This window comes from Cheilinus undulatus, linkage group 21, assembly GCF_018320785.1.
Source record: "Cheilinus undulatus linkage group 21, ASM1832078v1, whole genome shotgun sequence".
NCBI lineage: Eukaryota > Metazoa > Chordata > Actinopteri > Labriformes > Labridae > Cheilinus > Cheilinus undulatus.
In genome coordinates this window covers 27,523,155-27,549,363 of record NC_054885.1, presented here as the reverse complement: position 1 = coordinate 27,549,363, position 26,209 = coordinate 27,523,155, and the positions used below count along the sequence as shown (strand labels likewise).

At 42.3% G+C, this 26,209-nt stretch overlaps 1 protein-coding gene across 2 annotated transcripts in view; it reads right to left on the bottom strand.

The window, feature by feature from the left end:
* Positions 1–26,209, bottom strand: part of adgrl1a (adhesion G protein-coupled receptor L1a) — a 145,194-nt gene that overhangs the window by 45,192 nt on the left and 73,793 nt on the right. For both annotated transcript variants that reach the window (XM_041778195.1, XM_041778194.1), the window contains exons 3-4: positions 13,850–14,063; positions 8,542–8,651 (exon numbers count right to left, since the gene is read on the bottom strand). In XM_041778195.1, the coding sequence (XP_041634129.1) occupies positions 8,542–8,651; positions 13,850–14,063 (324 nt within the window). The remainder of the gene's footprint in view (positions 1–8,541; positions 8,652–13,849; positions 14,064–26,209) is intronic.

Sequence of the window (26,209 nt, the reverse complement as noted above, 5' to 3'; positions counted from 1 at the left end):
GAGGAAAATAAGACGGGGGAGACAAAAAAGAAATGAGAGAAACATCTACCGCCGGCTCATCACACATGAATCAATAGGTTGGTGTGTTGAGTCACAACACGGCATCAGCTGACACAAGCAGGCGAGGTGTGGCTCCCTCCACATCTGGGACGCTGTTTGGTACCTGGGAAGTCTGGAGCAACTGGAGACTCACAGAGAAGCTGACAAAGATCTCAGCTCCGCCTTTTACATTACGGCTCTTGTTCATGCTTTATTCTCAGCGTTCGCTGAGGCGTAAGCGGTGTGCGAGCTGAACGCCATGTCTCTAGGGAGGAAAAAACTGTCAAAAGGCACATGGCTGGCGGATCCCTGCAGCGGGTGTGATTGTGGTGTATGTGTCATGAGCGGTCTGACATCTTCAGAGAGCCCTGGGATACTGTCACGACATCTTGCTGGGTTTCCCGTAAAGAAAAGACAAAGAGAGAGAGAGAAAAATAGAAAGAGAGAGACAGAGGGAGAGACAGTGATACAGCGGGGGATGTTAAGAGACAAAGGGCGAGCAGAATTAAAAGGAAACAAGAAGCGTTAGCTGTGGTAGCCTGATCCGTGTGGGGGTATGGCCTCGCATCTTGGCAGCGGGACAGCAGCGGCTGCTTCGGTATCAGCTGCAACACTGATCATTTATCATCCGATGCCAAGATCAAACTGGACCAACAACCTCCATGAAGACCTGGGGAACAGTGGCCATTTGCAGCCTGGAGGGGTAAACATGGCAACAGCTATGAAAGCCTTGTGTCCTATGAAGCTGGGGCAGTGGGGGGGCGGGCAACACACCTCCCACTGTCACCTACTGTGAGTGCAATCATTAGCTCCAAGGTTAGCGGAGGGAGAGTGAGCAGAGAGCATCCAGAGCTTTCATTCTCAATAAAAACAGGGGCTCAGGGGGAAAGGTGGGCATTTGGACATCAGAGCTCACACATATAAAGTCATCAACTGACAAACTGGTTTATTTTCACAGTGTGGATCTGAACTTACAGTCCAAGAACATTCTTGGCTTAACGTTACAAATGGACAAGTGAATATGTTTCACCTAAATTGGAAGGAAATGAAGTGTGTGATGCTTGGAGAGTGTGTGATGCATGTTGAAAGAGAATGAGAGACAGGAGAAGAAGGAAACATCCTCGGTGCTGCAGAGAGGAAGAAGAAGAGTGGGAAGGATGGAAGACTTCTCTTGAATCCATTTCTTCTGCTCCTGGTCGTCCTGAAAAATAGACACTAAGCACAAGATAATCACACATACCCAAGGACATGTACAGTACACAGACATACACGGAGAGAAAAGAGACAGAAACTCATCAAACTGTCTTCACAGTGAGCTGGAGGTTAGTTTAAGGCCACCTTGGTTGTTTGTCTGATTCATTCAGCATTTCTCTTTCAGGGCCCTTTTGAGAAATAAGCCAGTGGCCTCTCTCCCCTTAATCACTCTGCTCAGTGCTCTCTACAACCCTATCAATTACTCCCACACTAATGAGTACGGCTAGTAACACACACTGCAACACACATATCGTCAGGAGGAACAACTTAGCTTCCTCCATCTCTTTACGGTGCTGAGAGATCCTCGTCCTCAGCAGCATCTTCCACCCTCTTCTCTCTAAGTTTTCTTCCTTCTCTCATTTTACATTTTTTATTGCAAAGAGACATCCCTCTCCATGGCCTGAGCTAATCCTCCTGCTTCTAATTCACCAAACATTTATGAGACGCACGTCTAATGGTGCCCCGATACATATTAATAGAATTTCACTTTCAGCTACCGCTGAGTGTTTCCTCTTCTGCTATCAAACTTGTTTGACTACAATGTGGTTATTCTTTCTACAACTGAACACTTTCCAACAGGTCAACTATCACTTCCAGATCATAGACAGTGAAGTGAGATGGATGGAGTAACTTCCATCTGAGACAGCAGCCGTGATAATTACCCCCAATTTCCACAAAGCCCCTCTGTGCAGCGTTCTGGCTGTGCTGTGGACTCACTCCCTTTCTAGTTAATCTGTGGATTTCCACAGCACCCCCTGCTCTGCTACACTCAAGATATGTGCTGAGTTTTCAGCGGAGCCGCTGTAAGCATGTGCCTATCTGCACAGAAAGACACACGCAGGAACCCACAGAGCATTTGGTCAATTTCAAAATAAAACACCAGAAAGAGACAACATTTTTTCCCATCTCTATCAACATCCCATCAAAGCAGGAATCAAATGCACATGAGTCAGCTCCATTCAGGGAAAGAAACATGAATGTTGTTTTCTTCATTTTGTTTTTTGAACCTAAGATGTTGTGATCCAATTGCTCTGAGCTTTGATTCACAAACAGATCCAATGGGCAAGGGTGCGTACTGTCAGTTGGAGCAAAACCATGGCTCTAACAGAACCCTGCTGCAGAAATTGCTGGTTAGTATTCTCCCTGCTGACTGCCAGCAGTGTAACTCACAAATCCATCCTCCTCAGTGTTAACTAATGGGACATTGGCCAAACCTAAAAGTGAAAATACATGTCATTTAACTTTTTCTCTAACTTAGATTCCACCATGATAGTACTACACCACTGATCCGTGTATAGGTGGACTATTTTCTGAGTTGTTTTGTCCTAATTGTTTGATACATCAAAAAAGACTGGATTTAAAGGTCACATATCTTACCCCTTTACGACAAGTTTATATTGGTCTCAGAGGTCCCCAACACATGACTGTGAAGTTTGTTGCTGAAAAAAACTCCAGTATTGGATTTTTGCATGTCTAAAAAAAAAACCCCTCTGTTTCAGCCCGGATCAGAACAAGCTGCTTCTGTGTCTGTGGCTTTAAATGTTATTGGGCTGTTTGACTCCGCCTCTGACTCCGCCTCTCTAAGGAAATTGACGTGGCTTAATGGATGGGCGGAACTTTCTTCAAAGTGATGAGGGCCAACTGAACCTGGGGGCAGTGCTAACTCCCCACATGACATCATGAGGGGAAAATCTGAGAATGGCTTGTTTCAGCACACAGTTTCTGAAAGGTGGAGAAAGAGAGGGGTGAGGGAATGGATTTTTCCAATTCTAGGGGGGATTGTGGACAGGCCAGGGGCACATACTTTTGTTAGAAAAGCCTCAAAAAGTGTATAATATGTGACCTTTAAAGCAGCCTGTCCCAAACTTTAGTACACTGTGGCCCAATTTAAAAACATACATTTCTCTGGAGTCCAACAAAACCCTCATAGATCCATAACATCAGGATAATTTTTTTCAGTTTCATCATTGTTTGCATATTTTTGATCATATAACTGTAAAGTTACTTACATTTTCTCTTCTGATAGTGATTGCTTTAACTTTGAAACTCTGCACACTCTATTCAAACGATGTTATGTTTCCAGAAGCACTTATACATTCTTATAATCAGGAAGTCAGAGGAAAACAACACCAGTTTAACTTTGACACAGATTTTGTGACATGGAAATTAAATCCTTGGGCTTAGTTTATTTATTGTAAATGATCTTTTGCAGCCCACCCGAAGGACCTCCAGGGTTCACCAGTGGGCTTCACTCCACACTTTGGAAAGCACTGATTTAAAAAATAGGGAAGGAAATGTGAGAGAAAAATACAGTCACAAAAAACTCTACAACTATGAGTGTCTGCTCCAAACTGACACAAGAATCTGTTCTGCTGTTGACTACACTGACCTGAGGGAAGAAGGGGGCCTGGTGTCAATGTTGAGGTCCTGGCAACTCGTCTTGGCTTCAAAATTACATCTACAGCACATCATGTCAGTGCCAATTGCTGGGTTACTTTCAGTGACGTTTCCTGCTGGAAGCCAAGGGAAGACAGGCCCCCCCAGTTGTTTTTTTTTTCTTCAGACTGTGAATGTCTTTTTTAATGAAAAAACACTTATTTTGACTGTGTAAGTGACACTTCCTTATTGTTGCTCCTATCTCATATCTTCCCTGTTTATCATTTCCTTCTATTTGTGAAACAGTGCCTCTCTTAATGTTAGCCAGTGAGATGACACTATGCTGTGATTAGTCAGAAATAAGAAAGTTAGCTGCCCTCTGGCTTCACACCAATTAGCACCATTAGCATGGAGGCAGAAGTTTTTGAACTCTTAGTAAATAACAACTTTACTGAATTGTCAATACAGCCATGAAATACAGTAAAATCTGATATTGGGACAGCTCCAAAACTGGCTACTGAACTATACGCAGATGCTTCTGTTGCTGTTGTAATTCTTAGTTTGTGTAACTTATCTAAATTTATCTGTAAGTGATAGTAAGCTTAATATTTATTAGGCAATAGTTATTTTTTGTTTGTTTGTTCAGAAATGAACAGATTCAGGTAAAGTTACCTGGCTTGCCAAGATTGCAGAAGGTTACTTCTTATCAAGCCTGGTTTTGAGTAGCCCTGAAACAGTGTTTGTGTATTTAAATGCTTACAGAAAGAGACTGAAAGAGAGAGAAAAAGTTAGCAAGTCATGTTGGTGACACAAGTGTAATCTGGTGTGTGCAAGCCTTACATTTCTATGACTGTGTGTGAAAACAGGAGCTAGTAGTGAATTTGGTTATGTTACATTTCCTTCTGAAGCATGCAATGCTGTTAAGCAGCTGCTGACCTTGGCTGTCAAGGTCAAGCTCAATGGCATCTCTTTTGTCTGGGCCTTTTCATGCCTGGTAATAAGCCTGTAGTGTGCTGGCGTTTTTGGGGCTGGGACATTCACAGCACTACCAAGGGGCTCATGGCGACCCTACCATCCACCTGGACAGTATTCTAGGCCGTGCTTACTATCCACCCAGGGCTCCACTCAAAAGGTCCAAAAGTTTTTGTTTTCTCAACAAGTTATTTTTTCCATGTGCCTGGTAAAATCGAAGGACATCACGACCAGGGTTGTGCCAATCCTCCTCCCTGCCCCCATGGTGCCCTTAGGCAGCTTACTTGCCACATCTACGACTTACTTCAACCTCAATTTCTGGCCCAAACATGCCTTAAAGTTCTGCATAGTGCTGTGTCTTCAAGGCATTGTCACTCAGTTGGCTTCCTCATAAATTTTTCTAACGACATGCTTCTTTGGCTTCAATGCTGTACAACAAACTAGAAATGTTGTCCATTCTAATATGCAGCATTCAAGATTTTTGTGGAATGATTTAATTCATTTTGTGATACAACAAAAAATCCCAAATATGAAAGTGTAAGTGGAGGATTTGGTCTTGCTGTCCAGCCTGAGTAAGCGATTTTACAGCCACTTCCTCAGTTACCTGCAGTGCATGTATTAACAAGATAAATCGCAGCTGATGAAACAGCAGTGCCCCAACACTAAGTGTAATGGCTCTGGCATGGCTAGCATGGATGGCCTGAGCGGAGAGAGCATTAGAAGTCAATAATGATGTAGCACTGTGTCCTAGAAGAGGAGGGGGGACAGGTAGAGTTCTCTTACAGGGTAGATTTACTCGGACTCTGTGTACATCTGTATTAAAGACGGCTGTGCAGGGTTTCTGCAGTAAAAAGCCTCTGCAGCCATGTGTGTATGGATCTGTGATGTCTTTATTGAATCCAGCAGTTTACAGCAGCCTGTGACAGAGCGAAATGAGAGTTCAGTTGAGCCGTTTTGTCTTTCTCTGTTCCGGCTGGCAAAAACAATGCTCTGTGGCGGAGAGGCCTTGCAGGGCTTTTTTGGCTCGATGAGATATGATTTGACTTGTTGGCCGATGTTGTGTTTTGCCAAGGCGATCCCCTCGCGCAACAACACACACACATGTTCTGGCCCGTTGTTTGAGCTCAGCTGTCAGAGGTGTGTGTGTGTGTGTTTGTGTGTGTGTGCTCGGCTTTGGCTGTCACCTCGCCGTTTCAGGTGACTGCTAACATGGCGCCTTTGTGACACACACATAGAGGACCCTGTCACACACAAACATCACACGCATCTGCCAACATGGCCGTGCAACATCTCAGCTGCTATGACACCAACCTTTATCTCTCTTTGGTTCACCTTTTTGTGAAGGCGACTGATGAAACACACGCATCAGATCTGGATTATTCCTGGCGTTCCTAGCCAGACGTGAACGATGGGGCATTACCAGAGCGATTAGCAGGAGCAAATTCAATTAATCTTGACAAATCTCTGCTGAGGCAGAACTGAGGAGAGAGACGCCCCCCCTCCTCTCCAGGTAATTAAAAGTGGCCGAGTTGAGTGGCATGTAGTGCGACGGTGGCTAGGTTTGGGGATGAACGGTTGCAGCTCTGTGTCTGAATGTGTCAGGTCGTATTTACTTTGTCGGATGAGCACAAACACGAAGAGCATCCCGCAGTATGAGACGTGTTTTGTGTTGTTTCTCCCTCTGTGGGTGCGTGAGGAAGCGTAGCACAGGTTTGATTCTACAGCAGAGGAGAGTGACAGAGGACAGGGGTAATTGGCTCTTCTTTGTCACCTCAGACAGGCGAGACTTTTCATCATAAGGGGATCAGCTTCCAATTTTCTAAGCCGTGCCATAACTCAGACGCAATCAACAAAGTTTTTTTCCAAACACGGGGAGGAAAATTGCAAGTCAGCAGCTATTTAATCATCCTTTTGATTGCTTTGCAGAGGGAGAACAAGCTCACTTGTGCAGCAGGAGGGTAAAAAGAAGGCTTGAATGCAAGGCTGTGGACTATGAACCTCTACGGAAACAACAATTCAGGACACCAGTCTGCAGCCCAGAGGACTAACAACCAAAGTCAAATGTCTAGAGAGGGTCATTCTGTCTGCAGCTTAAATCGACTGAAAGACAGGTGAGCAGAGGGCAGAAGAGACTGGAGGAGAACACTTGTTGCCACTTGGAGGCTGTGAAGAAAAAGATTTACACTGGAGAATAATCCCCCAATGGCAAGAAAACCTAGCTAACCTCATCTTATCTGTTGCTGTGGATGCAACCCGACTCAACAAAGTCTTTCACATTGGTAAACTGAGGCCGCAACAGCACTGAGCAGAGCAAGGGCAAGGGCTGAAAGAGGTGTTTGGAAGTCCCTGAGTTTCTCAGTCAGAGCTGGATGCTCGGATACTTGAAAAGAAGTCCCACCTGTAAAAAGAGAAAAACGACAGAGACAGCAGAAGAGACAGAATAGAATGATAAGATGTAGTGGCAGATTGATGGACAGAGTAAAAACAGCAGAAGAATGAGAGAAATAGGGCGATGGTTGAAGATAAAAGACCTCTGAGTGTAGATGGGAGGTGACTGAGAGGAATACGGAAACAGAGTTAAGAGACATGAAGAGGTGATATCAGTGAGATGATAGGCAAAGGAAGGATGTGTGAAAGACCACAGAGAAATGAGATGAAAAGAAAGGATTGAAGAAAGGGGTATTAGCAGCTTGGCGTCCACTGGAACCACAACTCACCAAAACATCTGTGCCTGAGGAAAAAGCAGAGAGAATCACCCTGTATCCCCACTCCGATCAATAAAACACCCAAAGAAGATCCTAATTTCCCACCACCCCAAGACCCTTAACTGTCCTTCCACCCTCTTCCTGCACCCAAATTCTGCTCCCGCCTAGCAGAGAGGGGAGCACCTCTGCTCCTCCCCTCCAGCCAGGTGCTCCTGCACAGTGAGAGGATCAATGCTGTGCTCAGAGTATTAATACATGAGAGGGAGGAGGGGAGACTGAGCGGAGATTTTCACATGAACGAGGATGAACACAACACTGTATAATCCTTTCTGTGTGAGTGTAAGCTTGCTTCTGTGTGTCAGATGGAGAGGGAAAGAGAGCAACTGTGTTCCTCTTTTGCCACTTTGAGGTAGGCTTTTTGTGAGCGTGCATGCAGCTATGTTTATATGTCACACCTGCCACCGAGCTTTGAGCAGCACCGGGAGGATGTCAGCCGTTACCATGGGGACACTAAAATGTGTGGTGCTCCGGGGCATGTGGTCTAAAATAAGCCTTTTTCAGTCTGTGTTGACATTCCTATTGTGAGGTGTGGCATACGGCACGACGCCCCCCCGCCTCCCAATCTCACCGCAACCAATTTTAATTTTTATTGGAAATCAGAGGGACAGCAAAGGTGTTTGGCGCCAGATAAAGGCGGAGGCATGCCCCTGGGTCAATCAGAGTGTGAGAGCGAGGCGGTGTGTGTGTGTTTCACTACAGTGGGCACCAATAAGGGCTGACCCCACATTTTGCAGTAGGTGTGCGTCAAGTGCTTATCAGACTCTGTGTTCGTGGTGCACCTTCCCCCATGTGAAAATCCCTCTCAGCCACTGGTGCGTCGCTCTGTTGATGAAGAAAAAAGGTTTAGCACTCTGTGTGAGTGTGTTTGTGTGTCTGTGTGTGTATGAGAGAAAGAAAAGGAAGACAGAAAGAGAGAGAGAGAGCAGGTGAGGTTGACTGTCTGTCCTGTATTGTTTTGCTAGTGTCAAATATGACAGAGAGAGAGCAAGTGTGCGTGCGTGAGTGCGACAATGTCATTTGTCAAGGGTTTCCGGGGTCTGAAGAGGGGGAGGGGGGAGGAGGATAAGGGAGAGGGTGGCGAATGGGGTGAGGAGGGGAGGGAGGTGGGCCTGGGTGACGGGGTCTCTGTACTCACTGTAGGGGACACACTCGTACTGGATCTCCAGGTACTTGTAGGTCCCTGGGCAGGGGTCTGGGAACACATCTGACCCTGCAACCACCACACACTGGGTGCGGTTATTACACCTGTGAGGGACACAGACAGAGGGGGAAGGGAGAAAAACGAATGAAAGGAGGAAGTTTGTCTGGGGTAGAGATGTTACAAAATACAAAATTTATTATCTTGATTCACCTTTAAAAAACTATGACATATCAAATTAGCGATACAGAACAATATATGTATTTGCTCTTTATATAAACATTTAAACATTAACAGGCTGTCTAGATTAAATGAGTTAACTGTGATCAATTAATGTCCACAATTAGTGTACTAATTTTTTTCAACCCAATTAATTGCATGCTTAATTGTCTCTTTCAACAAACGTTGGTAAAGGCTGTGTCAGCGTCTCCCTGAAGCCACAGTGAAAGAAAATAAGTCCTCAACCATTCATTCTACTTTAAAAACTCACATAAAGCTCGGTGGACAAGTCAGCAGTCATCTGCAGCTTTTAAATAATCTCTTATTTCATTTTCAATCTATAGCAAGTTCCTTTTTGGTTAAGTATGTCTTTGATCTACTTCTAAAAGTAGGTCTGTGCCCAAACAGGAAGTCAATTACCCCAGGTTAAAGACAGAAAATTCCAAAATATAAAAACAGTTTAAATGCAAAAAAGTGGAATCTTAAAATGCAATAAAAAGGGTGATTAATTGCAATGAAGTACAGGAATTCTGAGATTAATTGCAGTTAAAAATATCTTTTGACATCCCAAATATTAACATATCGAAAGTAGTTTCATCAAAATAACACATTAATCTTGGTTAATTAACACAAAAAAATAACATAATAAAACATTTAACACAAATTAATCGAATTGACTTCATACATCAATCTTTTCAACAATGGTGCTCCATAGTGTCCGAAATTTGATGGGGAAAAAAGAGCGAAACATTTTTACTTTTATTCTTCATCATTTAATACATCTAAAAGATACAAGCCTATTTCTCACAACCCACTTTTTGGTCGAAATGCTGTTTCCAATGGGTTGCAAAAGTGTGCCAGGAAACAAATGTGGCAAAATATCTTTGATGTATGGAAGCCCTTAGTAGACACACAGCACACCCGTACACCTTTTAAATGTTTTTCTTGTGATGACAAGTAAATTTGAGACTTTTTCTTAAAATTTCAACTTACTTGTCTCCATTCATCAATATAGCAAAACATTTTTCAAATTTCTAACCAGACTCAGTTAGAATATACATATATATATTTTTTTTAAATATGGGTCACACTTTCTCATAAATAAGTGGTTATAGGTCCTGATGGCCAACCAGTTAAAAACTAGCTCTAAGCCATACAATATTTTCAATGTTTACATTCAAGAGGAAACAGAAGTACCAAAGTCACCAATGTTTTCAACCCAAAGCTCCTTGTCAAACTGAGTCCTTATCAATGTTGCAATTGATACCTTTCAATACAGAGTAAAGACAAAATGACAATACATTAAGAGAAATGTGAGCTCTGAGTAGAGCTTGAGTGCAAAGGTTAAAGTCATGATTCCATTTGATTTATCTCTTTGATATTACTGAAAAAAATGATCATCCTCTTAACCGCTTTTATTCAATTTTCTCAACAGAGTTTTTGTTTTTATGATGTTACATTTGAATGCATGTAACATATTTGACCCTGAACACATCATAATATAACCATCCTTCAGCTCTTTAAGTGTGCTATTTCAAGTCCATTCTGCTGATTTCAATGAGGGTTTCAATACTGGATTAATCTTTGACTAACAGGACTGGCTACAGAGTTTTTGAGTGCTTTCATGGATGATCTGAGCTAAGTAACTAAAGACAGTTGCTGCTCCAACAAGTAGAGTGTATTTTTCATGCTGAGGATAGGCAATGTGCTACATTGCAGACAAGAGAATAGAGGAGAGGGACAGTGACGTCTCCTGTCCCTGAATGTTTCATTTAAGTTGAAGTCATCCTGAGTGTTGTTTTTTTGTTTCACTCACCTCAACAGTTCCTTGTATTATGCTGTCTGGACATTATTTACTGTGATATCAAAGCATGGTTATCAGTTTCCAGTGGCTTAAATGATTATTAAAATTTGAACGGTATAATTAATGATGACCCTGGGGCAATTATAGCACAGTTATCATTAAAACCAGTAACTGTTTCCTCCCTAGTCCTAGTCCTGTAAGTTTTTTTTTTCACTCAGGGCCACATGCAGGTGTTAAGTTTGTATAGTTGTATAGGGTAACATATACCTACTGATTAACCCTTCAAGCCATACGCTATTTTTTAACCACTTTGTCTTGCCTGGACTTTTGTCTTAAAAAGTTTGTAAAACATTAACCCTGTAGTGCGCAGTAGAGGTTCAAACATCTTTTTTTTTTATTCAGGACAACCTGGGCTTTCAGAATGAGTGCTGCAGTTATGTCACTTGAATTTTTTAAAAGTTAAACTTTACACAAACATTTTAATGTATGACACACAGTGCCCAATACTGACTAAAACTTTTTTGCACTAACTTGTTCTCTCTTGGGGACCAAAAGGTGAAAAAAAAAAAAAATCACTGTGTAACAAAAAGTCTTAAAAATATCAAAGCAGCTCCTGTCTGAAGTAACATAGAGAGCCACATCAATTTCTCTTAGTCTCTCTTTCTCTACATTATGAGATATTCAGGCTGTCTCCACTATGATCTGCGCAGTTAAATACCGCAGTTTAACACAGCATGATGCATGGACGGAACAGCTTGCCACTGGTCACACGGCCTGTCACAAGGCATTGTGGGATACAAATGGCATTTAGCAGTAGCTGCTAATGGTAAATATTGATTGAAAAAATAATTAAAAGGCATTCAATATCATATTTACTAGGGTGGATTTGATCTTTAAAGACCCATCAAAGTCACCCAAGTTCCAGGTTTGCTAGAAATTCTTCTGTACAGGGTTTGAAGGCATGGATAGCATCATTGGAATGGCACAATGGCTAGCTTCAAGAGGGAAAAAAGTAAGAGACTACAATTTGTGGTTCAAAAGTTATTTAACTATTAATAATCTGTGTCTCTTCTTGTTATATACTACCATGCAATCTAAAAGGGTTACAGAAAAAAAAACTGCAGCTTTCCATTAAAGGCTGACAAGAGCCAATCAATGTCAAGGATTTTGAGGTGGCCATCAGAGTCTAGAGGAGCCTTGGTCAGTCCGGCTATGACTGGCTCCACCACTGGTCAGGATGAGAACTCTGGGTCAGAGAGGGGAGACACTGACCGCTCATCTCTACATTCAGACATAGAACAAGAGCAAACTGCACAAAACTGAAGAACTTTATAAGAGAGTTGGTGCTTGAAGAAGATTAGAGTGATATGCTTTGTAATCTGACCTTTAGATGGACAATCAGAAGAGCTTATATTATATATACTACTTATACTGGAGCTTATAAGTGCCATTTGTACAGATCTTTACTGCCGTAATCCTTTTGTCTTTACTCATCAGAATGTTTTGAATGCAGATATCGTAATTATTTTGGTTATCAATATGTTTAACATTTGTGACAAAATGTTTGTTTATATAATTAACACAGCAGATCTGCTTAATGCTGAAACCATGAGGTAAGATATAATCAAGCACAAGGTTCATGCTCTACAACGGGCTGGAAAACTGGCAAAAATGGCCTTTCTCTTCAGTCAGTGTGGCCCCCCAAGTCAATTTCAAATATATAAATAAATAAATTGTACACATGAAGAAAACAAGACAAAATCTGCCATGGAAATATAGAAACAAAAACATTTTCTAAAAGCCTTTGTTTACTGGTCTATGTTGAGTTCTTTGAAAGATATTAGTAGATACTTTTGGCTGTAATTGTGTCTGTAAAACTTATTTTGTATGCAACACTAAATGCACTTGAGAAAAATGATTGTGCAAGTAAAATATATCAAAATAAGTAACTATCGTGTTCACTGCATTGCTTAAAACTAATGTAATTCTGTATTTATTTCATTAGATCAACCTTTTCTTTTTGCACTTGAGTTTAAAAACATGAATGTTGGTACCAAAATGAACATGGAAGCAACATAATAATTCCTTTCATTGATATATTAGTGATCACAATGGTTAAATTGAGAATATTAGACAATTTATAAGAATTTGGCCCTTTGGACCTGAAAATAAAATCAGTGTGGCCCTCTTGGTACCCAGAGTTCTAGTATGAGCCATATTTAGCTTTTTTATTTTTTAATTGCTGTGGACCAACAAAAAAGTGACCACAGGCAGCATTTGACCCAATGGGGCATAATTTGGACACCTCTAAAGTAAAAAAAAATGACAAGTGCCATTGTAAGAAAACAAAGAGAAGTGGATACACACACACATAAAAAACATCTTCAGGGTTTGAAAGAACGGTAGGGAAGGGAGTAATTTCACACTAGACTAGATCATGTGACAGCAGCACCCGCAGGGAGGTGGGAAACAGAGTGGGAGTGAGGTAGGTGGAAAAGGAGTGGGAAAGAAAGGAGGCAGGGAGAGGGTGAGTGACGTAAGAGGCTCCTCTCCTGGGGGAGCGTGAGTGAGAGCAATTAGAGGTGAGAGAACAGGGAAGGACGAGGGGGGCTAAAGCAAATACTCTACACACAGGGAAAACATTCATATGCACATAAAGCCTCCATCTTAACCGCATCATTACATGCCATCTCACGTACAAAAAAAAGGTGCATGTCTGCACATGTACTCACTCATTCCCATCACATAATCCCTCTCTACCCCGCTTTTAGCATTTCTCCCCTGTGTCGTCTTTACTCCCTTCATATCTCAAATCATCAACGTTGAACCCACTCCATCATCCCATCATTCCTAGCTGTCTCTCCTTCCTTTACCCCCTCCGTGCTCTCCTCCACCCCCTGCCACTTCCCTCCCTTCTTTGCTCTCTCCCCAAGCTAGCACCCCGTGCCTCCATTACATGCGTGATGGATAGCTGGGAGAGGGCTTCCATTGATCTGAGCTCAGAGGAAGCAGATGCTGAGCACAAACACACAGAGCAGCTGTAGGAAGGACTTAACCAGTAAAACACTCATGCACAGCAACAACACAGCAAACATGCACGCCAAAATGCAGTGGCGCTCTGCACAGAGTGAAGAGGTTGACGTGAGTTTTTCACAACACCTCAGGAGGACAAAGCAGGAAGCTGGTAGAAATTTGCTGTGAAATAGTATCTTGTTTCCTCTGCCAATAGGCTCTGACTTTTACACACAAACATGCTCGAGATCCAAACAGATCAATAGTTACCTCTGTGACATGATCTTGAAGGCATCAGGAAGGTAGCACTGCACATTCTCCATCTGGAAGGGGTCAGCATCACATATCTTGTCATCTGTGCGGCCGTAGTTGGCCGTCTCAATCATGATGACATCGCTTCCAGGGCAGCGCAGCTCGATGGGGTAGCCTTCACATGCCAGCTCCCGTCGCATCAAGCCGAAGGGCATCATTGACCGGCCCAGAGCTGGAGTGGAAAGGGGGAGAGAGGCAAAGTTATTGATAATTCAATGAACCTTAATACTTTTAGGAGGCACTTTATTATTCCACCACATTGTAAAGATGATGTGTAGTGTATGACAAGAGCAGGCGGAATGAAAGTGGTTCCGATTTTCCTCATGTAAAGCACAAATTAGCTGCTATTGATTCGCCTTAACTGAGCAGCAGTAATATTTCAGTCCTGTTGAGCCACAGCCTGGCAGTCCAGTTTTCACACTGGAAAATCACAGCTCACATATTGGCATGAGGGATTTGCATCCACACCAGCTTCTCCAATAAAATATTGCACCACTTGTGAAACAAACTGTGAGAGTTCCAAATGTTAACACACTCCTACACACAGCCAAGCAGCAGCTTATCACACTGATCCCCCACCAGAGAAGAACTGTGTGTCCTTTCCAGCATCTCGCAGTCTGCTCGACCTGAAAGATGTGTCAGAGCAGCACCTTAGGATTCACTCGGAGTAAGAGAGGAAGTAATGGAAGAAGAAGCAAAAAGAGAATTAGTTTGTGTGTACACCTTCACCTCTTTTGTGAACACCATTTGCACACCTACTGCTGTTAATCAGCTGTCTGAGAGGCCTGTCAGTGTAGTGCTGCGGCCAGCAATGGGACTCTGTGTGGAGAAAGGTCAGCAGGGACAGTGGGGTACTCAGGGTTAATCGCTGAGCCAGGCTGAGAGGCATGAAAGAGGGCTGCAAAGAGGCGCTGAGAGAGACACTCGCTGTCTCTCCAGCTCTCTCCACAACTGCATACTTTTCAAACTGCCTCCACACTCTAACCCTCACACACAAAAAATAACAAAATGGCTGCTGGCTCTCTTTGCTGCCCAGGTGGAGGCAGGGGGCACGAATACAGAATCTAAGTAGAGAAAATGTGAATGATCTGGCGGCGAAATCCTCCTCAGGGGTTGAAGGACATGCAGCTTCTGTGAAGGCAGAGACTCATGCTGGTGGCTGTGAGGGCTGCTGTCCATGGTACTGAACTGGCAAAACTTCTTTTGGGAAACAACAGCCATAGTGTTGGAGCTGCTTTAGGGACTGGTAGGTGCTGTCCACTGTCCTGATTGAGCATTTGGCTCTGATTGAGTACTTCCCTGCATTGTCAGTAGGGAGGATGTGGCACTTTTTAAGCTAATGGTGGGCATACTGGCAGATCTAAACAGAGCAGAGCTGGCGCCACTTAAGCAGGCAGGAATTTAGAAGTTCTTTATAAACTGAGGCTCTCTCTGCACAGACTATGCTCTTGCCAAAGCAGCTAAGCAGCAGACAAGGGCACTGAGTCAGCCCTCTCCCCCACAACTGTTAGTGCTGAAACCCACAAAGCGGGGCTGTTTTCCCTTCCTGACACTGAGCTAGTACTGCTTAGGTTTCAGCCGCTGTCCATTCAGGGGGAGTGCCCATCTGGGTCAATGTCAATGTCAGTCATCCCAGACATGCTCTGCAGCGGTGTGCTACATGATTCACTGCCATTGGACTTGCTCATATTTCTAAATGCCACCCATTTATGCAGCAGGGACTTGAGTTCAGTTGTGTAACTAACGCCATTAAGGCTGAATGACTAGCACAGACAGACTTCAAATCTTTTATGCCTCGCCAGCATGCAGTGCCAGTGCCAAATCACAAAGGCCTCGATGCAAAAGCGCATACTAATTAAAGCACACGGAGATGCAAACAGCAGGCGAGGCCAGACAAACAGATCCGCACACAAATGCAAAACCCACACAAGTAAATTAGTACATACAGAGACATACTGAGCAGAAAAATGTGCACATTCACATTCAAATACACATGTACTTAAACACATGCATACACACACCCCTGCAGTCCTAGTGTCACAGTGGGATCACAATGCATAGTGTCAGTGTGTGGCCTTGTTCTCTTAACTACCCCGTGGTGTAAGTACACAGCAGCGTGCAGCTGGCCAGTCATTAGAAGCACACAGAGAGCCGGGAGGAGAGTAAAAGTGAAGGGGGCCACCAGGAGCGATCACACTCAGTCCACTTATACTGTAGACGAACACAACAGGAACAAAAACCTCAAACAGAGGGTGGAGAGCAAATGTTAAAGACACTTAACATGCTGGGTACTCTTTTAAAGACATTTTTTTCACAAGGCCATCCACTGCAACTATTGTGTAAATATAGCGCACTACATGGAAGGCCTCAGGTCATGGGCAAAACACAGAGAGCAGGTAATTTTTATGGCTGTTGCTCCATTAAAGACAGGTCTCTTTCAGGAGTACTTAATTCCAGTGGTGTTTTCTCAGGGAAGCCAAGGGAAGCCAGGCTTCCCCAGTTTCTTTAGACTGTGAATATCATTTTGATAAATCACATTCTTTGACAATGGGATTTTTCCTTGTTGTGGCTCTTATTGTTTCCTCGTGCCTCATTTCTCTATACATGTGCAGCGACGCTCTAAGTGTTAGGTAGCAAATGTGCGTTGAAACTAGAGGTAGACTGATTATCAGCCTGACCAATTATTTGGGTCAATATTTGTCTTTTTGCTACTTATCTGTAACAGCATTTTTATTTTACAGACAATCGATAAAGTTAATTAATCAAAAAATGTGCTGCTTTGGTTCCACTGCAAAGTGTGTCTTCCCCTCTGGCTTTATTTTCACTCTCCACAGTGTCACCAAATGTCCCGTATATAACACAATTTGATTAGCTAGATTGGACATGAGTACTAGCCAATCAATACTTAATCCTGGGTGCAAGTTATACTGTAAGCGTATGGCATCACCTCCTGTTTTCCTGCTTTTATCGTGTTGCACTGTCTTTTCTCATGTTGATAGAGCTAGAGCTAAATCTTTGATCCTACATTTTTGTTGATCATGCAATGTTACTTTGCCACATTAAGTACATTTTGTATGCCATAATAAATGCATATAGGTTCTAAATACCAGTTATTGGTCTCATGAGCTACCAGTGATCGGTATCTGCCCAGAAAACAGTATCAGTTGAAACTACCTTGGCTGTATACTGTTCTTATCAGCCAGCTAGAGTTGGCATCTCTTTTGCCAATCAGACGAGACTGTGGTCATGACACTACCATGCTGTGATAAGTTAGGACTCTGGTGCCACACCAGTCCAGAAGTAGCATATTATCAATGTGACTATAACGACTGCTGATAACAGCATTACCATAGAGGCAGAAGTTTTTAAGTTTCTAGTAACAGCTTTACCGAATTGCAACTAAAGCAGCAAAATAAAGCTAAATCTGATGAGACGATGACTCCAAAGCTGATACTATGATGAAGGGGAAGAACAAAGGAAGTCAGACTTTTACTGATGAAAAAAAAAAGGCTTCCAAAAGCTGCCTTTGTGGTTAATAATGGCATCATTACACCACCATGAATGACAGAAAAATATTCCTCTCCATATAGGATAAATGGTGAACACATCTCTTCCTTTTGCCGCATTACTGTTCATTAAACCAGTGGTTCTCAACTGATGGGTCAGGACCCAAAAGTGGGTCGTAGAGCAGTTTTCAGTTGGTCGGGACTAGGTCTGAAAAAAAAATGGTAGAAAAAGTCCTGAAGTCCTTTTTGGATATGCATCCATACCTTTTATGATACTCTGTTTTACTGTGAAACTGGTTACATTTAAATACTTGATCAATATTTCAACTAAGTTATCTCCTCTTCTTGCAATTGATGGCTACTTTTCTCATGATATTGAAATAATATCACAAGTTCTCTGGAAAACTGGCAAAAATTGGCACACAATGATGGGAAAAGATTATATAAAATTGGTCAGTTTTATCCCTTTTTTGTTTATATATCAGGTGTTTTGGTCCAATCATGCTCCAAACTGCAACATATTCAATTAAGTAAACATGTATTGTTGAAAATTTTTTTGGAAACTACAGTTGTGATTTGCCCTGAGGCCGGACCAGTTGAGAACCACTGCATTAAACTGTCTGTTTGGCTCTGTGTGGATGTTTACCGATGTGGTCATAAAGTTTAATTTGTGCTTCCTGACGAGAATTTACCTGAAAGCTGAAATAGTTACTTTATGCTATTGTTTCTGTGCTGAAATTGATGGATTTAGGTAACGTTACCTGATTTACGAGACTGATTGTTTACAGCACCTGCAAGTGTAGTAGGTTATGTTTTTTTATTATGGAAATCAGGAGAAGAGAGATGGTGTGTTTTGTCATGTCATAAGTCTAATACGGTGTGTGTAAGCTCTACATCTGTATGAATGTGTAAAACAGGAGCTAATAGCACATCTGGTTATATTATAATTCCTTTAAAGGCAACAACACCCCCCTAAAAAAATATATTTAGAAAAGTATATTTAACACTAGAACTTCGATTGGGTAAGATTTACCCCAGATGGATCTCTTGCTTCTAACTTTGTATTGATAAAATCTAAAAGTCTGTCTGTCATTGAGTTTTCCTAAAAGTTGGTTTTATAGCACCTGGTGTCATGAAAAATAGTCTGAATAACTTTTATAAATGGCCATTTATACCTAGACACACCATGTGGATAAAATTCTGCCCGTAAGGAAGCATTGACTTTCTCTGTTTTATTTTACACAAGCAGATAAATAGTAATAGATGTTGCCATGAAAACACCTTTTCTATTATTTCACTGCCAGTCAGAAGCCAAAGATCAACATTTAACACAAAAAAGGATGATTGTGAAACGTCAATAGATATGCTCAATGCTTTAAGTCTTAGAGAAGTTTCAGGACCGATTGCTCAGTCCTGAGATAGTTTTTGGATGTGACGGATCATCATCTGCCAAGTGATCAAGGTCTCTCTCTGTGGTTAATGAGCTGTTCACCGTCCGTGGTTAGATAATTGCTCTCGATCAGTGCTATTAATGAAAATCAATGCACTCCAATAATGGATAAATTTTACCCACTGGCTGTTTTAAGTATACAGAGATCTCTGGCTGCTCTAGTGTTAGCTTTACTGAAATACATTCAACATTGTGTGCATGATATCATCCTTGACATGCATGCAAATACATTTTTAAAAGGAATCATATACACTGTCTACAGTGATCATATCTCCTTTAACCAGTCATATTAAAGTAATACAAGCATGTCAGAGAATAATTATGCAAAACATTACTTTTTTTGTTCTCTTTTGTCTTAAATTATATCTCATAACGATTTCTATATTCTATTTATCCTTCAACATTTAAGTGTGTATCATTTTGTGAAAGCAGCACAACAGGATTCAATCTTCTGAGCTCATTCTTTGGCATCAAAAAGATGTGACTAACAAAAGGATATGCGCCACACTGAAATGTAAAGAATTAGCTTCCAAGACAGCTCTAATTGTCTATTTTTACATCCCCTACGTCCTAATTCTGACAAGGCGACAGGAAAACCATCATTCACGATTTTTGAGTGGGCTCTAGGCTGGCCTGTTAGACTTTAAGGGGGGACGTCCAGACATGCTGGGCACAGGGCCACCCATAAGGGGAGACACAGGAGAAAGTTTTCTGAGTCTCAGCAAAATGAGGGGGAGCATGGAGGTAAGTAAAACATGGTCCATCCTAAGTTTAAGCAATGAGTAGCAAATTTTATTGTAAATTCTAAAAAGCCATCATTACTTCTTTAACTCCTTAGAATACACTGTAAAACAAGTCAAAACCCCTGTACAAGAATACCAAAATTTAATTGAATACCATTTGTACAAGCACATAACAGGACTTATACAAAAGTATAAAATTATTGCCTGAGAAATTTGAACCTTGAAAAAAAAAAAAAAAACATGTTTATAAAAAGCTCCAATAGCTGATCTGAGACATGCCGGAGTATCAAATACTAGCAAGGAGGCGAGTGCTGCCACTTGTTTGCAAGCTCTGATATTAGTAAGGCCGTCTCAGGCCTTGGTTCTCAACTGGTGGGTCAGGGACCCAAAAGTCCTAGACTGTCACAGATGTGTACCTGGAAACAAAAGGTGTGGCAGAAAGTCTATGATGTGCTTTTATTTTGAAAAAACAGTCTTCATCTCTTTGATCTGTTTCAATTCAAACTGCTCAATTTTTCATTAAACATATTGGATATGATTGAAAAAATTAAGAAATTTAGGTCATGATTAGTCATATAGGAGGTTCTGCTGGGTCCTGAGGCTAAACCAGTTGAGATCCACTGGTCTAAGGAGTGCCTCATTTACTGGACTTTCAGGGGTCCAGTCATTTTTGTGTCACTGCTCATGTCTCCCACAGTTTGAGAACCCCTACTCTAATGCCTCGTTTGTGACCTGTTGCTCACAAGAATAAAAAAGCTAGTTTTTGTTGATGATTTACTCAAAGAATTAGAGATATGTTTTGGAAAAAGGGCTGAAAAACCCCCACTGATGGTCCACTGATGTCCCACAGTCCATTTTTTGGCTGAATGTGATATATGAAACTTTGTTCTAGAAACTCTATTCCTGGTCTGGCTGTTATAGAACATATTTAGCCATAATTGAGCTCAGCCATTAAAGAGGTAGTGTACTCAACACTGCCAGCAACCATGATAACTAGCCTATTTCTAGCAACACTGCCAATTTCTACTTCCCCATTATTGTCTCTTATTTCCCGCCCACACATTTCACACCTACGCAGACACTATTTGACAAGTTCTAGGTATAGGGAGGAATTCAGTGAGTAAGAACAGCTGGATGAAGCTCACTGGCTTATGCAGAGTCTTCTAAAAGGGATTTTCGGAGGAAGTTCAGAACTTAACTTCATGGACTCTGAGTGTGTGTATGTATGTATGTGTGGTTGTGTTTCAGCCAGATGGCCCGAGGCCTAGCTGGGGCTGTGGCTGAATCTGAGCTGAGATGAGATGAGCAGAGGATAAGCTTGGACTGGCCATGGGCTACGATTGTCCTTCACTCTGCAGGAATCCATTAAGGTTTTCAGGGTCTCTTCAGCCAACACTCACACAGACTCATGCATACACATGTGGGCATTTAGACTTGGCTGTCAGACTCATAATAGCAGGATGACAAAGTATCTGTCTCTGCAGCTGCCATATGTATAGGTGGATTTAATCTCTTTTAGTAAGATGACTCGTCATGTCCCATGGTATATAAAAATGTGTTAATATCTGTCATCTGCAAGGAATGCTTACCAATTGTCACACATGCTGATAGCGATATGAGTCAATTTGATAATTACACAAGCTGATTAACATGGATGTTATTGTGTGTGGAGACAGAGATCTCACATAGACACAACAGACAGGGGCCTGGTGTCACTCCAGGGCAGCTGGTATGAGGGACTGAAGCGCTGGCTTCATAATAGAAGCTCCATACAAATTAAGAGCAGGAGAGAGAGCTGATTGGATTTGACTCATTATCCCCACACAGTAATTAAAGCCTGAGGGTGGATGCATGCTGGGACCCTCAGACAAGAACATCATTTTGTAGAAGCTCAGCTAGTCTTTGCACATACAGTCATTCTCATTTTTTCCACTTTTAGTCAAGTAAGGCAGAGACTCACTGCCATTGGGAGATGGAGACTTGACCTGCAGTCAAGAGTTGAGAGCAAACTACAGAAAGTTTGAGAAAATCTGGTCTGTTGTATGAACACTGACTCTGAGACACTACTTTCATATTCTAAAAGGCTTGAATAGGCAAGGATTTTTCTTCATTGAAACGCTTCCAAAAACATTCCATCATCAGCCCTGTGCTTTCAAACATAAAAGCCCTCTGATTTCAATGTTTGACCTTGGACTGTGTCAGACGCTCTGTGGTGTATTTTCTCAGCAATAATTGAATGAGGAAGTTTGGCCTTGCAGGTAGCCAAAGACGGAGATAGTGACTGCACAACTGAGTACCAATAGAAGATTATAGTGGTGGAGCTCAGGCCCTAAGGCTGACTTGTTAGCTGGATGGCTGACTGTCTTGTGGGGGCCAAAATGTGATCAGCCTCTTCTTTGCCCCCCTGTCTCTTCCAGCAGACATCTCCTAATGCTACTCATTAGCATTGCAGTGAAGCATAGTTCCAGAGAACAGTCTTAACAAGCAGTGCTGGTAGTTTAAAAAAAGGGGTACACTGCAGATGAGGTTCTGTTATATCACCACCCTTCAAGTGAATTTTAAGTGGCATCAAGGCTAATAGGTGAGTATGCTCCTTTTGCAGAGATCACAGTGGAATACTGAAAGGATAGCCCAGACATCTACATATGCCCTCAAATTCAGCTCTGGCTACAAAAGCTAACTCCCTCATGATTTTAAGGTTAGTTCCTTGCAGAGCTGGCGAAGAAGAACAAGTAATTTTACAGTCATTGGACAGAACTAAGAGGTCTCAGTGATGGGAATCCCTCTCTGGCAGAGAGTCATCCCCACCAATTTCTCCGGTACTTTATCAGCTTAGCGCTGTATCTTAGCGACTCACTTAGCGCTACGAGTTAGCGTAATGACTCGCTGGAGCATGGCCTGTCACCACCAGACAAGCTGAGGCAATGCGGCCAAAACTGTCACATCCAGGCAGCCTTCAAGCTGAGGGGTTGTGACAAAGTGACATCCTGAGACAAACCTAAAGGCCTAACATGAGGGGGCAGGGGTGGGGGTTGGGGGGGGCTGCTTGTGGGACGGGATGCAAGAAGAGGGGGGTGGGGGGGGGGCATGGCCTGGAAGCTAGGATGCTATCTCATCTCCTCTGACTCCTACGCCTGTCTCCTACAGGCGATGGAGACGGAGGAGATGAGATGAGGAGCGACTGCGTGTGGAGTCACCAGCAGTGCTATAAGGTCAGAACACAAAGCAGCGCCAAAATGACACACATGCACTGTGATGGAGGCGAGTCAGGTTAACAAACAGGGCAGGGGAGATTGAATGCCAAAATGAATTAGAGCGGGTAACAATAGAAAAAGATAGAAACCATCAAACTAGATGCTAGCAGAAGATGAACACGGTGACCGCTCTTTGTGGTGACACAAGGTCACGGACATAAAAATAGGGAGAGGGGAAGATTTGTGGGAAAAGAAAACCTCCTCAGTCCTCTAAATGAACTGAATTACAGCAAGGCCCTTAACATTACATCATTCATAGCCGAATTAAACCTGCCCTAGCTGGAAATGGGATACACACATACACATGAATTCGTAATGATGCACGCACACACCAAGAGTCTCGCAGGCTAGCCCTAACCCCCATCCATCCTCATCCTCAAGAACTCAGTGGATGTTGACAAACTTAGCTGTGGGGAGAACCAGCAGGCATAGCAGGGAGATTAAGACAGGCTGGTTAAAAAAAAACAACAAAAAAACCCCACAACAACACACACAAAGTTGAGAAGGGAGGCGAGACGGGACGTGCTCATACTGTCAAACCACTTCATTGCTGGCCCCGGCGCCTAATTATGCAATAAAAGTGCCTCAGCGGGAGGAAACGGCAGAGCCCAAAATAAAAATCAGCCTGCCTAAAAAGTAGGAGATCCACCCGGTGTAAAATATCCTCCGTGTCCCCAGGGAGGAGAGCTGCGCTACAGGCCCAACACAACTCTATTTTTTTGTCTTTGTTTCCAGCACATATCACAAGAGGCAAGGCCGGCATACAGTGAGTCGGACTGAGATTCACATAAACACTGTGGTAGAGTTAGGATGGTGAAAACAGCCACAGGGATGAGGGAGGAAACAGAGAAGCAGAGAGAGGCAAGTGAAGAAGGCAGTGAGAAACTGAAGAGAAGAAAGTGTAAAGAAAAAAGAGGGAGAGTGAGAGATAAAACTGTTGAGGAGAGTGAGTGAGCACTGTATGGCCCAGTGTCAGAGAAATGTGTGTTTGGAAGAGTTGCAAGTCGCATCCAGAGACTTGTTAGGGAAAATGAGTGCCAAAGCCCACCCTGCCTCTGCATTAGACACTTAATTAACCTTCTTAAATACTTTGCCAAAGACTTAGATTCATGGACAGAGTTAGGTCTGTGTGTGTATTTTGATTTTGCAAGTTACATCTATAGATAAAGTCGGCATCAAATGGAAAGTCCATAAAACTTTACATCTGCTTGACCCCACAGGGAAACAAACTCCAATGTTGAGGTGGTGTTAGTTTGCCTTCTGCCCTTCAAATAAACCTTGAAATTAAATTCCTTTATGTTTAACTATCATATTTTACCCAGCTGAACTCTGTGACTGCATGACATCCAGCAGGAGGATAATCTTTGTGCGTCCATGGGATCCAAAATCCAAACGTGTGTCAGTAGACAGCACTTCATTACATTTACAGTACAATGCAGAACTTTTGGGCATGTTTGGGCCAAAAATTGAGGCTAAAGTAAGGCTTAGATGTGGCTGTATGAGGGCACCATCGGACCGGAAGATGGGTTGACACAAACCAGGTCATGCTGGTCATGTCTTTGCATGTTACCAGGGTCATGGAAAAATAATCTAAAACCTAAAAATAACAAAGTCTATACCTTTAGGGCAGGGTAAGGGGTGAATATGCTGAGTAAACATGGCCTTGAATACTGTCCAGGTAGGCAGTAGGGTTGCCACAAGCCCCTGGTCGTGCTGTGATGTCCCAAGGGCCTGAAACCTCAGCAGTCATTGGGTGCATTACCAGGTATGAAAAGGCCAAGACAGGATGGGCTGACCTATCCCTGCTGTCACTGGGCGAGAGGCAGGGTAAACCCTGGAATGGTTGCCAGTCAATCGCAGGGCTGACATATAGAGACAAACAACTAGACACAGCCACATTCACACCTCATTCACCCCTGTTTAGAGTCACCAATTAACTTCACAAGCGTGTCTTTGGGGGTGGGAGGAAGCCAAAGAACCCAGTGAAAACCAACGCACGCACGGGGAGAAAACACAAACTCGACACAGAAAGGCCCTAAACGGGAAGGGAACCAGGAACTTTCTAGCTTTGTGGCAACAGTGCTAACCCCTGCGCCATGCAGCCCACCAGGCGACTAGTATTTTATAACATATAATACATTTATCAATCAATCACCAATCATCTTTATTTTTATAGGTCAAGTGCACAACCAAAGTCTTCTCCAGACACCCTGCGAAGAGCCATCTAGACTGTATTCCTTGATGTATTATTATAAAGACCCAACATTATTTCTAACCTTTGAAAGCTGAAGGATTTGCCAGACTCCATGTCTGTCATCAGGCAAATCCATCTTGAAAAGTTCCAATCCACGTTTGTGACGCACCAAACCTTGTTTGGACCAGCATCATTTAAAGACAACAAGGCAGTAGCTATGGGCAAGGTTTAGTTATAGTAAATATTCGCATTGGCTGTCTCCAGAACAGTGATTAGCTCAGCTACAATGTAGTGGAAGTTTTATCAGAACTGGACCACTATTCTCTATGAAATAAAGAGTAAAAACTCCACTCAAAGTTTGGTAGCAATCATATGGTAGCAGTATGTGTAGAATTAGCAATAACAACCATGATTGATAAAAAACAAAACATTGCAAAATTAGCATTAGCATAAGGTAAGATGAAATTGAAATAGAGAGGATTACTATCGAGAACAATAGCAGTTGATAATGATGATAACAGAAGTAAGGGTGATGTTTATAGGTGACGCAGTTGTTGATGGGCTAATCCATAGCAGCAAGCCTTCGATGGCTATAATAACAGGATTAGTGTGTTTGGAATTTGCAAAAAAAAAAAAAAGCCAAATAGATTGGTCTTTTTAATACTAGAATCAGCAAAAAATAATGGTGAAGAAAAAAATAAATTAAAAATTGTATAAAAGTAATCAATGCAATTTAAGTTGAACAGTGCACAATTTCACTTGAAATAATTAAAACACTACTCCTCCTCCTCCTCCTACCACTGCTACTACTAACAATAATGATAATAATAATGTATCATCCTTCGTCAATTTATTGTAATGACTCACAAGAGTGGCAAATGTTAGCATTAGCATCAGAGTTTAAAATGTGTGCTTTGGTAGTGTTACAGGCTGGATTCTTTTCCCCCATGAGATGCCACACCCCCAACTATGACCTAATACCGACTGTATCTTTTGCAATTAAATTCTGTTTATGCGGATAACGTGCTAAATTTAAATGCACCTTTATGCTTTATATTTGTGAATTAATTATGACATTTAAAATAGAAATTGGAGTGTTCCACTGAGTCGTCCTTAAGGATTTGTGTGAATTTGTTTACCTTCAGTACAATATGAAAATACACTGTATGTC